The sequence below is a fragment of the Pavona decussata genome, unplaced genomic scaffold (assembly GCF_977016875.1).
Source record: "Pavona decussata unplaced genomic scaffold, jaPavDecu1.1 SCAFFOLD_136, whole genome shotgun sequence".
NCBI classification, from domain to species: domain Eukaryota; kingdom Metazoa; phylum Cnidaria; class Anthozoa; order Scleractinia; family Agariciidae; genus Pavona; species Pavona decussata.
Genome location: NW_028145549.1, coordinates 367,548 through 381,799, shown reverse-complemented (window position 1 = coordinate 381,799; position 14,252 = coordinate 367,548). Strand labels below are relative to the sequence as shown.

Here is a 14,252-nt window from a genome sequence, read left to right as displayed (position 1 = left end):
CTATTTGCTTTGTTAAAACCAAAACCTGAGTTTTTAAATAGTGAGCAGCAAGAATCGTTTTGAATGTCGTACTAAAATATCTTATAGCTGAATTGCGGATGAAAGATTATTATTTAACAAACGAGAGACCATCGCAGCTGTGTACGCAACCTTAACGCTGTGAAAAGGAAGTCTGAAACAATTCAAGCCCCTTGTTGTTTTGTTGCTTAAAAGAGGCAAACTTGTCTTATCGAATACCAGCTTGTGAAATGCTGCGCACAGAAGACACAGTGTTTCACCGCCAGAAAAATGAAGGTCACTGACTTTTTGTCCAGTTTTATGCTTTAAGATGTCATTAACTTGTGTAAACGTGCTTTTAACGAGGTTGTAGTGGAAGTTGGCGTTTGTGACGTTTTCAAAACAGACTACCAAAACGAAGACAGACAGCATAGGCATGCTCACAAGCTGTCTTTCGTACGTTCACACTGGACATTGACCAACTGGTATTTGGGAAGAAAGACAAGACAGACGACAGATGACATTGCAATATGAAAAGACGGACAGACAGACAGACAGACAGACAGACAGACAAACAGACCGACACACAGATAGACAGACAGACAGTTTGCAAGCTAAGTGCGAAGGCTCCACATGCGAAACCAAAGTTCCTAAACTCGGCAAAAATAGTTTGCTGTTATATTGTGTGTGAATAGTGCTAATATTTTGACTTACTGTTTTGTTGATCGGTACTGGCTCTAGTTAACATTACATTTATTTTACTGAAACACGCCAACTTCAATTTGCCAGCAGGATCAGACAACCTCGCTCCCAGATTCTTTGCAGCACGGCTTTTAGGACCGAGCAGCTCTGGGAACGAGATTAATGTATTTGCATAGCAACATGGCGGCAAGGAAGAAATGCAGTTTGTTGTGCCATATATCGTACAACAACATCGATAAAATCCGTTGATTGTCGTAACTTTGATCGCAGACTACAATACCATGGCTAGGGCTGGAGGTAATTATTTTAAATTTCATTTGTAGTGCTTTAGCTTTGAATGAACTACGTTTTAAAACTGCGTCTTGTCATGGGCTTATATTTGCGCCCAGTTTAGCCGTGAGTGAAGATTTCAGTCCCGCGTTTACGCTGGAGGAGCCAGCTTTGATACTACTTCTTTTTCTTTGGAATAGTCAAAGCTTAAGAATACATCGCCTGTCCTTCTTAACATAGAGAAAAATATCTATTTGTATTTATGTTCGGCAATTTGCTAATTCTTTCTAGAGCCATCTTCGCGCTTGACTCCTAATCTGCTGAAGAGTAGAACCGGTGAATTTGACCTTGAGAGCATCAGTTTTTTGGATCTCAGTGGAATGGGTATGTACACTGAGATAGAGCGTATCGTTGAAGTGCCGATCGCAGCACTGTTTCTGACTATTGGTGATTTGCATGTGACATCATGGCGGCCATTGTACAGGAACAATAACATTTTTTTCCTCTGGCAGTTAACTTCCATTTTCATGCAAACTATGTGAACAAATTTTCTTTTGTTTTGTACACCAACATGGTGGCAATGCAAACCACCTATTCTCCAAGGGGTATATACCAGTTAACAACTGCATTGAGTTGAGTGGAAGAAGAGTACTGGGGAAGTCCCAGGGGCCTCCACTGTGACCAGCCGGCCCCTAGACAGTAATATGCTCCCATGGCTGGCAATCCCCGCAACCCATCCATGAGCCCCCATGCCCAGTCATCTGGACACCTGTCACACTGCGTAAGCAGTGGAAAAAGGGGAAAAAAATGGGAGAGGGGGAAGGGGCAGAAAAACTGAGACAATCCAGGAAAGTCTGCTACGCACCGCCATGCTTAAACGCAACCGCAATGTGGTGCTCTGCGAATGCACTACTTACCAAGAGCCACTGACTGCCCAATGAATGCCATCTTTTCTTTGTTGTTAACTTAGTTAAATTGCATTTAATTGCATGTAGTTATTTACATATGTACAGACAACTTGGGCCCAGTTCAGACCTCTGGTGCCCGTACCCAGTTCTCGAATACAGCCACTGAACATAGCTTTTTGTCATTGCCTGAGCAAAAATCAGGGGACTGTGCCCTGACATGGATATAACTACCTCCAAGGTAGTACTTGGGCACCCTTCCTGGATACTGCCACTGGCCTGGAGAGGATTTTGTTAGTTCCCACTCGTTTTCCTCATGTCTCCTTGAAGTACAGTAATTTTAAACAAAATGATGGATGTTGAATTGACAAACGAGAAAACAATAATTGCTTCTTGGGTACCAAAGAGTTTGAACAATGTCCTTTTCATTGACTGGGCAGTGAATGCCCTGGTGTGGGCGCCTTATACGCGTAGTCAGAACAGGGCCTTAAGACAAATTTAAAGAAATGAAAATGTTACGTCCTGAGCTACAGGTGTATTCCATAGGTGATCACCTTTGGCAAAAATGGTCTAAGACTATGGCTGCAATGTAGAATTTGCAGTTTTGCAAGATTTCAAATTTTGAAGAAATAGTTTTGGTGTTAAGGATTCTGTGCTACGTTTGCCATATTTCCAAATGGCAGATTCTAATGTAGAAAGGTTCATTGAAAGGCCTGCATGGTTCATGTAACTACACTGAGATTTTATTTTGTCCCATTACTTCTGAGCTAATTATAATATTATTGTTCAATGCAGTTTAGAGTACAATTGTACATGTGTCCCAGGACTGACAATTAAGTTGCAAAATATTTTTTTTGTATTTAAGGTTTACATGATATCAGCTGTATCAGTGAGTGCATGGGACTTCTGCATCTTGATCTTGCTAATAACAGTCTCTCCAGGCTGAATGATTTGAGTAGGTTGATTTTTCTTTGGTAAAGAAACTATTTTTAAGCACTGGTGAAATACACAATTTGTACAGTTGTGACATAGTGTGACAAATGTATCAGAATTGAGTGAAATGAAGCATTTCAGTGTTCTATGTGGTATACAGTTTATTTACAAGTTTTTAAGTTTAAGAATTAATTTCAACTTGCTGGTACATCTGTTTCTATTCAGTTGGAACATATTTGGATCTCTGCTCATGCATGTTATTCAGTGTATCGAATTCAATTAATATTCTCTTTTCCTCTTTAATACTGAGGTAACACAGTGTGTATGATCTCAGACATGTTGAATCCTTATAAAGGGAGTATAAAGGGTTCTACAGTGTACATGCAGTTTGTTTTTTCCTTGGTCCATTTTTATTTTCGATTGTTCCATATAGTGGAATAAATTATCTGATATTAAAAAGCAAATTTAAAATTCAAATATTTTGAAAATTTTAAAGACAAAAACAAGTTATTTGAATCACAACATACATATGCCAATAAATAATTATGATATATTCTAATTCTCTGTAAATGCTGTTAAATGATATACTATCTACCGGTATTTTCTAGGTGAGCTAAAGCTTCTTGAGACCTTGAATCTTTCTTCTAACAAGTTATCATCTCTTGGTAAGTGAATTAGCCAGGGATTTCATTAGAAGCCCGGTCATAGGTGGTGTACCGCCATCTTCAATGCCTCTCACTGTGGCTACTAAGTATATGGGATTTGGGTTGACTTAAAAAAAAAAGGCCAATATCAAACAACCAAGACTGTGAACCATTCTTATATAAATGAGCATATATAGTTATAACTCACTTTTGTACCCTGAATGGTGGAAATTATATTTCCAAACCTCTTGATTTCAAAATGTTCTGGTGGAGCATGCTCCCAGACCAGCCAAGGTGCCGAAGGGGCCTTAAACAACCCCTTCAATAGCCATCAGCTCGCCTTCAGTATCACTGGTACATTGGCCAGTTACAACTAAACTTACTTATTATACATGCAATATTGAAACCCCTCCAGATATCGGTAAGTTTCATGTAATGTCACTTTTGTGGAGCTACAAAAACATGTATGGCAATAACAACAATAGCAATCTTTTTCATATTGTTACACGTGTTCCAATGAGGCAATTTATGACTATCAGTTGGTAGAATTCCAGACGAGTAAAATTATACTCTGTATAAATGTTGCTTTTCCAACCAAAATGAATTGTTATAAATGGAACAATACTATAATACATTGTACAGTGCAGCTTTCCTATAATAATTCGTCAACACTAATGTAAATATAAAAAGTATGTATTAACCATACAATATGTGTAATGTACATGTATATGTTCTAATATAGGTTCCACTTTTAATTAAGAATCATCATGATGGTACTTTATGCATAATCCTATTTTGAATTAAATCCAATTATTGATATATTTAACAAAAATTCACTGAAGCAATGTTAGTAATGAATACTGGGGTGGATATGCTGCTCAGTAAATTAATCCAAGGCATCACATTTGACTGGGACTACATCAGGGCTGTGAATAGTTTTTTGTTTTCCTTAAGCAACAAGATTACATGTAACAAGTCTACTGTTAACAAGTCTAAGTTGTAATACATACTGTAGTAGCATGTAGATATAAAAAATTAATTAAATAGTATCCTACTGGAGAGTGGGCTTAACACATGGATAATGTTTTGTTTGGAATGTAAGGATTATTAAATTTTGCTTTTGTTTTCAGATGGGATTGAAGAGCTTTCAAATCTGTCCTCTTTAAATTTAGCTGGCAACATGATAAGAAGGTAACTAGTTGATAAAATTAATAAACAATAGTTATACTCTTTTTGGTGTGAAAATAATCAAAGAATATTTTTTTGTCCACTGATATTACATGACTGTACATGTGCTGGTGTAATTCAGCTCTGAGAAACAAGCAGTGTTTGGAAGCCCGCTAACTTGAACTTTGTTAACTCAAGCTCCCTGCTAACTAGGATAAAATCCAATTTTCCTCTGGATTGGTATTAAATGTGCCGCTTAGAATTTTTATTTTTTCTTGTGATTTGTATTTTTGCAGTATTGACAGCCTTTCATCCTTGGTCAAACTAGAAAACTTGAAGACACTGAGACTTCAGGACTCCATACAAAATTTGTCCAATCCTGGTAATGCTTGTTGTTGTCTTCATATTATTTTACTTACATGTAATCAATAAATTAATAGGCCAATTCTGAGTTGATGTGAACCTTATTATGAAAGCGAGGCTAAGTGCAAAGCTGTTCAGATGAAAATTAGTTTAATTAATTTGTTTTCATATGAATGAAGACTTACATGTACATGTACATTCATAATAAAAACTTTGCACTTAGCCTTGGTTTCGCAATGAGGTTCACAGCAACTCGAAAGAGGCCTATTGATCAGTTAAAAATATTTGATTTCATTCACTAAGAGCTTTGAATTTTTTTCTGTTTGAGTTTTAAAGTAAAGTTACTGTTAGTAACTATTTTCCTGATTGGAGTGGTGCTGGTGACATGTATTAATTTACAAGCCATGTATTTTGAGTTATGAGTGGTTCTGATTGCGCTGTTTTTGTTGTTGTGATTAGCCAGAGTAATTCCTCTGGTTTGGTTTTACGACTTCATTGAAAACTGCTCTATTGTAGTCCCCCCCCCCCCCCCCTCTCCTTGAATGTTCATTCAGTTTTGAGCTGATTCAATATTTTCACAGGGTAGCTTAGTACACTTCCACTTACTCCATGTTTGCATACTTTAATTTTCTGATCTATCATTTGTGTCCTTGGTGCTAGCGGCACAACATTCATTTGTACCCTTCACATTCACATTGCTGCAATTACTGGTCACCATAATCACCCACGACTTGCTCCCATTTGGCCTCCTAGCTCAGTCAGTAGAGCAATGAGTGATCAAATCTGGTGGTCATGGGTTCGATTCGCGCCGAGGTTGGAGATTTTTTCCTTTGCCTCATGTGGTCTCCCATTTCTTTACTAAGGCTAACGCTCAGTGGGAAATTCATGGGTTCACTTTAGCACTTTACATGCACTGCAGAGTTAATTCTCTGATCCATCATACATAATTAATGATCCACTTTGTTCCTCACAGTTTGTGTATCTGAAGAAAATTACAAGAAAGCTGTGTGTAACCTTCTTCCAAAACTCAAGAGCCTTGATGGTGAGTTTTGTCACAGATTCAATGTTTTTTTCCTATTTCCAACTGGGAAACAAGTTTTCAAAAAGATACATTGTACAGCTCTAAGAGAAATGCATACAAAAGAACTGGCAGCCATTTTTTGCAAAGGGTCTAAATTACAGTGTATCAATACCCCAAAGAGCCAGGTAGGAGTTGGTTTTGATCATAGCGACAATGGCTGACCCACTGAAGAAGGAATAGCAGTCCATAGCAGTCCCTAATCACAAAAATGTCACTGACTTGCAATAGTTGTGTGTATTACATGTAAGTGCCTGGGGCATAACTGGCCTACAGTGTATAGCGCTTTTTAAATCACTTGCTATTGTACGTTTTAGGCTCAGATTTGCCAAAATTTTTTGGCACTCATTCCCGTAGGAAACATTGCCTTGATGTTTTATTCACTGCTTTGTGCTTCGTTTTGTGATAAAAATGGAGATTGCATCCATAATCATGGTTTTTACTCTAAACAAACTGCAATATTTAAAGTTAAAAAAAGATCATGGGTCACTGTTTCCTTAAGGAATTGAGGGCTGCATACAAAAATCTGGCAAAACAAAGTACAAAGGACAGTACTGTAAAGAACTTTGTAGGTTGGTTATGTCCCAATCAGCCCTTTAATTAACCAAAGGTCAGTTTGTTCGTACCACTACTGCACTCGGCACACAGGACCAGTTTACTGTACCATAAACGACAACTAGCCATCCTTGTTTGGTATTTCTCCACTCTGTGAGGGAACTGTTTTCTTTAACTCAAAACTAAGGTATAATTATTATGATTGGATACTTTTCAATGTTGCTTTTTCTTTTTGTTCAGGTGAAAGAATCAGAGGCAAAGGAGCTGATTTTTATGAAATGTGTGATGAACTGGATGCGATGCTTAGAGGTTGGTGAGCTTACATTGTGTACAAGTTCTTAAAAAATACACAGCAAGTCAAAAAAAAAAAAATCAGATGCCTAAGTATTGCCTAAGGTATTTAGGGGTCATTTTGCAGTACCCAAATTCCGAAACTCTTTCATGAGGGACATTTTTGTAATCATTCAGTGTGGACAGTGGAACCTCCATTAAGGTGACACCGTTGCAGTAAAGAGAATTGTCCCCTTAATGGAGGAGTCCCCTGAATAGAGGTTGGGCCCATCATTAATTTTTTTTAGCCTGTTTTCTTGACCAGGATTTAAGCAACCACAAAATGCATGATTTTTAATTCCAGCGGTAACTTAGTTTGAAAGCTGTGTTCACTTGTGATTAGAGTACAGGAATTTAATAAATCCTCTTTGGAGGTCGGTCAAGTACCAGGAATTCAATGCCTACGGTGTACATGTACATGTTCATGTTGTTGTCCCCTTAATGCAGGTTTCAATAGCATTAATTTTGGGACGTTAAAATACTGTCCCCGTCCCTTTAATAGAGGTTCACTGATGCAAAGACTATAATTATGAACGTTTTGTGGGACAAAGGTTTGTGCCCCTTGATGGAGGCGTCCAAAACCAGAGGTTCCATTGTACAATCAAACGCACCCTTGTAGTGGCTGTGGCATTACCTAAGGTGCTTAAAATAAATTTATCTAGTGTGAAGTGGTGGCGACATGGCCTGGTGGTAAGGACACCGGACTTGGAATCTGGAGGTCCTGGGTTCAAGTCCCGCTCTGACCACTTGGATTTGTTTCACGATAGCCCTGTTTTCAAATCGAAGGCCACGCTTTGTGTCATGTTCAGTTTGTATATTTATTTCACTGATTTTATAGTGTCCCCAATTAGCGCTACAGTGCTAAATACTTCGGCACTCAAATAAAGTCTTTTTTATTATTATTTTTGATAAATCTTAGTTATGTAATGTTGGCCATAAAGTATTGAAAACGTTTACAACTTTTGCAGCCTCGCCAGATCTTGTGGAACAAAAATGCATCCAACCAAGTAGTCAGCAGACAAGTCATTTTTAAAGCTGAAATTAACGAGTGATTGCGTTAGTTCAGGGGAAAACTTTACTCAGATTCTGAATTCCTTGTTTGTTTATTTTTTCAGATAATGACTTGGAGTCAGCCCATGGAGTTGCCCTCAAGACCATACCATGGAACACAGGTTAATACAAATTAATATTATTTTGGTTTTGTCAACAGAGTTCAGTTGATAAGGTATACTGTACTGCAAAGTATGTGAGCTGTGTAGCGCTTATGTACATTGTAATGCGATAGAAATGGAATGAAATTATTTTTATTGAGTGCCGTTAGGTCTACTGTCTACCGTTAGGTCTACTGTCCTTAAGCAACGACGACGGCAACGGCAACGGCAACAGCAACGAAAACGTCACCCGAAAATAATATCTTTATTTCATTTGTGCTACTTCGCGATTATTTCAACTCGCTCAACTTTTACAAAAATGGCGAACTATCCAGGAACCAAATTGGTAGGAGTGACGTGCAAGTTAAGAAAGAAAACGAAAAATTCACCGTCGTGCGTTCACGTTCTCCACAAAACCTTAACTGTGGTCATTTCACGTTGTTGTTTTGCAGAGGACGGCAGAGAAAGGTCCAAAATGTAAAACACACGTGCAGAGCGATTGTTTTTGCTCATTAAAGCTATTGTTTTGCGGCGTTGTCGTTGCCGTGGCCGTCGTCGTTTCTAAGCTCCCTAATACTACACTGTAGTTCCCCAAACTTGCTGCAGGTATGTTATTTGATAAAAACAATGCTGGTTTTACATGTACTTTGTAAAACCCCAACAGAAAAACTACTGACCTCCAGCAAGTCACTGGACAGAAGTGCGGAAGAAGCTGAAAAGGGATTTAAAGGTAAGCTCTTTTTTTTGTGAAATGATAGGAAAGGCAAAGCTCTGTTTTTTATTTTTATTAACGAAAGAAAGAGGACTGCTTTTACATGTATAACCTGGTGCAAACACTAGAGAGAGTTCGGGGAAATTCAAACGCAAATGCAAAGCCCAAGGGTTTGCATAAAACCTTGGCTAAATATCCCGACATTTAGGGCCTTATTTTCTTGTCGTCATTGTCTCCCTATTAGGGAGCTTAAGCAACGACGACGGCGACGGCGACGGCAACGATAACGCCGTAAAACAATAGGTTTAATGAGCAAAAACAATCGCTCTGCACGTAAGTTTTACATTTTGGTAGATTTCTTTGCCGTCCTCTGCAAAACAGCAACGTGAAATGACCAAATCCTAGGTTTTTGGAGAACGTGGACGCACGACGGTGAATTTTTCATTTTCTTTCTTAACTTGTACGCCACTCCTACCAATTTGGTTCCTGGATAGTTCGCCATTTTTGTGAAAGTTGAGCGAGTTGAAATAATCGCGAAGTAGCACAAATGAAATAAAGATATATTTTCAGGTCACGTTTTCATTGCCGTTGCCGTCGTCGTTGCCAAAGCTCCCTATTATACTGGAACGTTTAGCAGCCCATGATCGACCTTAACGCTAAGCCATGATTAAAAGTTAACCGAGGTTCCCACCTTGCTCGTTAAAAATGTTTTTAAAATCTAATTTTAAGCTAATGCTAAAGATAAGTCTTAGGTCAAAACTGAGGGACAAAATGTTTGGAAGAATCTTTGATAATTCGTCATTAAACGCGAATCAAACTTCACGTTAATCCAGGATTAGCTTAATCGGGCTTTGAACAACTGGGCCCTGAAGTATACTTGAGGCTATCATACTCCATTTAATTTTGTTCGCGCAATTATACAGGTATATGATTCGCCAGTCGGTTCACATCTAAAAGAATTGGCAGCCGGTTAAAAACAAAATGGTGCCCAACGCGGCTAGCCGGCCATGATTTAATTACTTCAAACAACCCTTGAAGTTGTATGAACTAATCATAATCCGATTATAATCAAGAGCTGTAATTAGTTGATGTGAACGCTCTCCAAATGTTATTCGACTATAATCGGGCCTTAGTATGAACACGGCCTAAGTTTAGTCTGGGAATGAAACGCAGGCTACATTGGTGGGAGGCGTTGCTCTCACCACGACGCCATTCCCGTCTCTTCGAAGACGTTGGTAACAACGTTGGAACATTTACCTGAACTATTTGTGATTTCAAGTCGCCCTCTCTGCCCGGAGTTGTAATTATTCACTTAGTCCATATTTGAGAGCTTTTCAATTGAGCGTCGTAAAACCAAAACCAAAGTAATTACTCTGGCCAATCACAACAGTCGCAATAAGCGCAATGAACCAACCAGACTTCGAAGCAAATACAAGTAACCGGCGCCAAGCGCGGGAAAATGCGTGCGGGCACCGAAGTTGCGTCTGGTTTTGGTTTTGCTACCCATTGAATGAAAACGTTTTTGTTAACCAATCACAGCAGAGTAAAGAAAAAACAAACAAACAAACCAAACGCGAAATTGCTTTCGACACTCAATAGGCCATTTCCGAGTTGTTTTGAACCTCACTATGAAAGCGAGGCTACGTGCATAAAAAATTAGCTAACGGGACTAATTTTCAAATAAAATTCTTTGCACTTAAGGCTGTTTTTCATGTGATCGCAGACGATCGCAAAAAAGGCTGTTTCCATATAATCGCAACGATCGCAGATCCGACCGTAGCCATACGTTTTGGTCAGCCGAAATGTCAAACATACACGCGCGTGTAGGCTGAAGATGGCAAATGGCAAATTTGCTTCTTCTGTTTGTCATGAAGCGACATCGTCGTCAGCTCCAAAACCGTCGAAAACATCGGTTTTGGATTCGATAACGACCATACGCAGTTCTTATGTTGCGAAATTTCGCCTCCGCTTCCCCGGCCGATAAATTAAACTTCTGCCCGATTTTGTCCCAAAAGTTGGCCATTTTGTTCTTGTCTTTAAAATCTTTGCTGTTGCGATGGTAAACACAACGAAACGAGTGTTGCTACGTAGACCGTTCGTACAATCGAACACACGAGCGTTGAATCGTGGGAGAGAACTCATATATTATGGGATGCGTTTCGATCGCGGATCGCAAAACTTTGGTCTCCATATGATCGCACAATCGCAGATGATCGCAGATTATCGTAGGAGACAGAACATGGTTCTCTCTTCTGCGATCGCCTGCGATGGTCTGCAATTGCGATCGCAGGATCGCAGATGATCGCAGAAGTATGTTTCCATATGATCGCAGACGATCGCAGACCTTATTGCGATCTGTGATCTGCGATCCGCGATCATATGGAAACCAGCCTTTAGCCTCACTTTTGTAATCGCTCTATCATATCATTTTGCCTTAACAGATGTTTTGCTTCAATGCAAGAAGATTAACGAGGACGCCGGTAAGGCCATCGATAACGCTACGCAAGCCTTGTGGAGTTCTTGACTTCATTCAGCGGGCTTATAAGTGGACTTTGGATTTCACGTTTTGGAGTGTAAAAACTAGCGTTGTTGTTGAAGGTCTTAGTAGCGTTGTCTTACGGTTGTCGTTGCTGAGTTTCGAGACTTACAAGTCGAAGATTTTTCTCATTACGGCGCCTGTATAGTGGCGCAAGCAGTATCAGTTGTGGGACAGAATGATCGAGAACAACGAAAGGACCGATTTGCCTTTGTCGCTATGGTATATAAAGACAGCTTCTGTGCTGTAATGATAACTGGTTCGTGTTCTGATTAAGTCAAGGATCATCAAGCGGCAATAGATGGCGATCAGTTTTTTGTTTCTTTGTTTATTCGTTTCTTTGTTCGGTTGTTTGTTTGTTTTCTTCGTTGTTTTAGTCAAAGTTGACACACGTTCTTGTTTGTAAACGTCGAAAAATAACTTCCTACTGGTGGTCGTTATTTAGCAAGTCTGGTTTGTAAAATATTGTAAAATAAGAAATAAAATTACATCCTATTTGAATTTAAAGCTAGAAAGATACTGAGCTCTCAACGGGCATCCTATTTTGGCTTTGCAAGATCTTTTCATCATTTTATTTGTAATATAGAGTTGTCCAAAAGCCATTCCCAGGGCGTTTGCGAGTTCAGTACGCGCTTATTTAGTACTGAACAAATTTATGACCTAAATTTGCGCGCGCGGGAAAATTTTTAAAAATGTTGACGCACAATGCAACAGTTGCGTGCGGAAAACGTTCACGCGCGCGTGTACTAACCAACGATTTTTCCGTCACAGTCGTCTTCAATTCTCGTGAAAAAAAGTTACGGAACTGTAAGCTTTTTAAACAGACATCATGGAAATTCTTCCGGATGAAATTATAGCACAAATATTATCTTACTTGCATCCAATCTACGAAGATCTCTCGGGATATTCCATGATTTGCCGAAGGTGGGATCGCATAATTCAAAATACTGGACTTTTGTGGAAGCACATCCATTTGCACGACGATAGAGATGCTCGGGAAGCGTTGGAGGATGATTACGCAAGTATACTGTGTAACTGTTTGAAAAGATACGGTCAGTTTATCCAGTGTGTTAGAGCTGAGGATCAAACGTTTTTCACTCGTCCCGCACTAAGGCGGCTCCTGACTTCGCTTCCGAACTTAACAAGGCTGGACGTCCCTGTGTTGTCCTGGAGTAGGGTCTTCGCGCAGTCTTTGAAAAGCGCACCGATGTTAAAGTTCTTGACGATTGATGACTACAGGGCGCTCGTAAAGAGACGCTCTAGCTTCGGCGATGGGCCAATGCGAATTCACAGACGGGGGATTCGGGTGTGGGATTTACGCGTGCTTGCTCGGCAATTCACGTCCTTGGAGTCGCTGACTCTAAACATCAACGTTTTTAAACTTTACCGACACGGCATTTTACCCGTGCTCGATCAGTTGAAGTTGAAGGAGCTACATCTCGAGTGTGCTCCTTACGGAATGGATGAACTTCCAGCAGAAAGCATCGAGTCCCATTCTCCGATCAAATCCTTAATGAGCTCTCGCCATGCTTCTACTCTTGTAAGTCTCGATCTGCACTACCTTCCTGTAACCATGGAGAACCTGGTTAGTTATGTCGACAATTTCAAATGTTTGAAACAGCTCTTCGTGGCAGTTTCAGGCCAACTGAATGTCCGCGCGCCAAATTCTGTAGTTCTTAACTCAGATAGCCTCACAACGCTGTTTTTAACGGGTTTGCCGAGCACAAATGTGAAGACATTAAAATGCGAGATGCCTAGCTTGGAAGTTATCCTCATTTCTGAATGCCATTGTCTTGTCTCGCTCGAGGTACACGCGACAAATATTCTCTCTTTCATCGTTCAAGGAAGCTGTAATTTAACTAACATCAAGGCAGACTGCACGAGCATTCATGATTTGTTAATGTACGACTGTCCTGCGATAGAAGCAACAATGCTGCAGGAATTTTTAACTAATTGTCCTTATGTTAAACAAATGGAGCTCTCTGTGGATTGGAGCGTTATCGAGCTGGACAGTCACAATTGCAGAAGCTTGACACAGCTTACAATCCGTAACGTGACAATGAGCCTCTCTAAGCTGAAAGTAGACTGCCCGACTCTTGAACATTTCAAATGTTCTGGAGACATGTCCCCGGCAAAGCTTAAGAACAACAGACATGTGGCCGGCTGTGATATAGAGATCCGTACGAATTCTTTGAAGAAGTTCCAAATGTGCGATGTTGGCACCGCAAATCGCGTCACTGTTCACTGCATCGAGGCTGACATCATTCAAATCATGGGCATACAGCCATGGCAGAGACCGCTGTTCGTAGAGCTGAATGCATCGCAGGCAATAGACACGGTGTTCTTCACAGGTTTGACAATCGGCACGATCGCACTTAATTCGAGCTACGTTGAACACGTTGTTATTGAGAAATGCTCTCTCGCGGTCGAAAGCAAAAAGGGTCGGACTATGCGATTCAAGTGCGGGGAAATTCGTGCCCTTCGGCTGTTGCGTTGTCCTCGCATGAAAAAGTTTTCCTTGCACGTTAAGAGTGTGCAAAACCTCTCCATAGAATCGTGCGCAAACCTTCGAGATCTTGATGTAAGCGCGTCGAAGCTTAGCCGCGTTAGAATTTGCAACTGCCCGTATTTAGAGCAAGTGAACCAAACCATTGCGCACGATACCACCTAACTTTCTTTTGACGACACCATTAAGCAGATTGACAATCGAGAATAAGAAAACGCACAAGTTAAACAGAAGTGCAATCCTACTTTTTTATGTAATTTGTTTTCTTTCTGTTATTTGCAAACGAGGAATAAATATAGATGTTTAATTTTATGGATTTGGTGCAAAGGTATATTTCTGACAACCGCAATCGCGTACTCAGCGTCCCCATACTCTTTGACCAGCGGTAAAACAGCGCAGAGCC

General features: G+C 40.0%; 2 protein-coding genes across 2 annotated transcripts; both read left to right on the top strand.

Annotated features, from left to right (window-relative positions):
• The first annotated feature begins 859 nt into the window (after positions 1-859).
• On the top strand, positions 860-11,850 carry LOC146467416 (leucine-rich repeat-containing protein 61-like). Its single transcript, XM_085125901.1, has 11 exons — positions 860-996; positions 1,261-1,353; positions 2,740-2,829; positions 3,416-3,472; positions 4,582-4,642; positions 4,915-5,000; positions 5,955-6,023; positions 6,855-6,923; positions 8,060-8,116; positions 8,760-8,825; positions 11,249-11,850. Exons 1-11 carry the CDS (start codon positions 981-983, stop codon positions 11,329-11,331), a joined length of 747 nt encoding a protein of 248 aa, XP_084982027.1. The 5' UTR covers positions 860-980; the 3' UTR covers positions 11,332-11,850.
• A 135-nt stretch (positions 11,851-11,985) lies between these two features.
• Positions 11,986-14,161, top strand: LOC146467415 (uncharacterized). Its single transcript, XM_085125886.1, has one exon. It carries the CDS (start codon positions 12,173-12,175, stop codon positions 14,012-14,014), a length of 1,842 nt encoding a protein of 613 aa, XP_084982012.1. The 5' UTR covers positions 11,986-12,172; the 3' UTR covers positions 14,015-14,161.
• Positions 14,162-14,252: the final 91 nt, after the last annotated feature.

Excerpts from the sequence above, each read along its gene's own strand:
- LOC146467416 (XM_085125901.1), top strand. Across the intron at positions 5,001-5,954 it reads ACAAAATTTGTCCAATCCTG|TTTGTGTATCTGAAGAAAAT; the intron begins GTAATGCTTGTT and ends TGTTCCTCACAG. Across the intron at positions 6,924-8,059 it reads ACTGGATGCGATGCTTAGAG|ATAATGACTTGGAGTCAGCC; the intron begins GTTGGTGAGCTT and ends TTATTTTTTCAG.
- LOC146467415 (XM_085125886.1), top strand. The coding sequence starts at position 12,173 with ATGGAAATTCTTCCGGATGAAATTATAGCACAAATATTATCTTACTTG.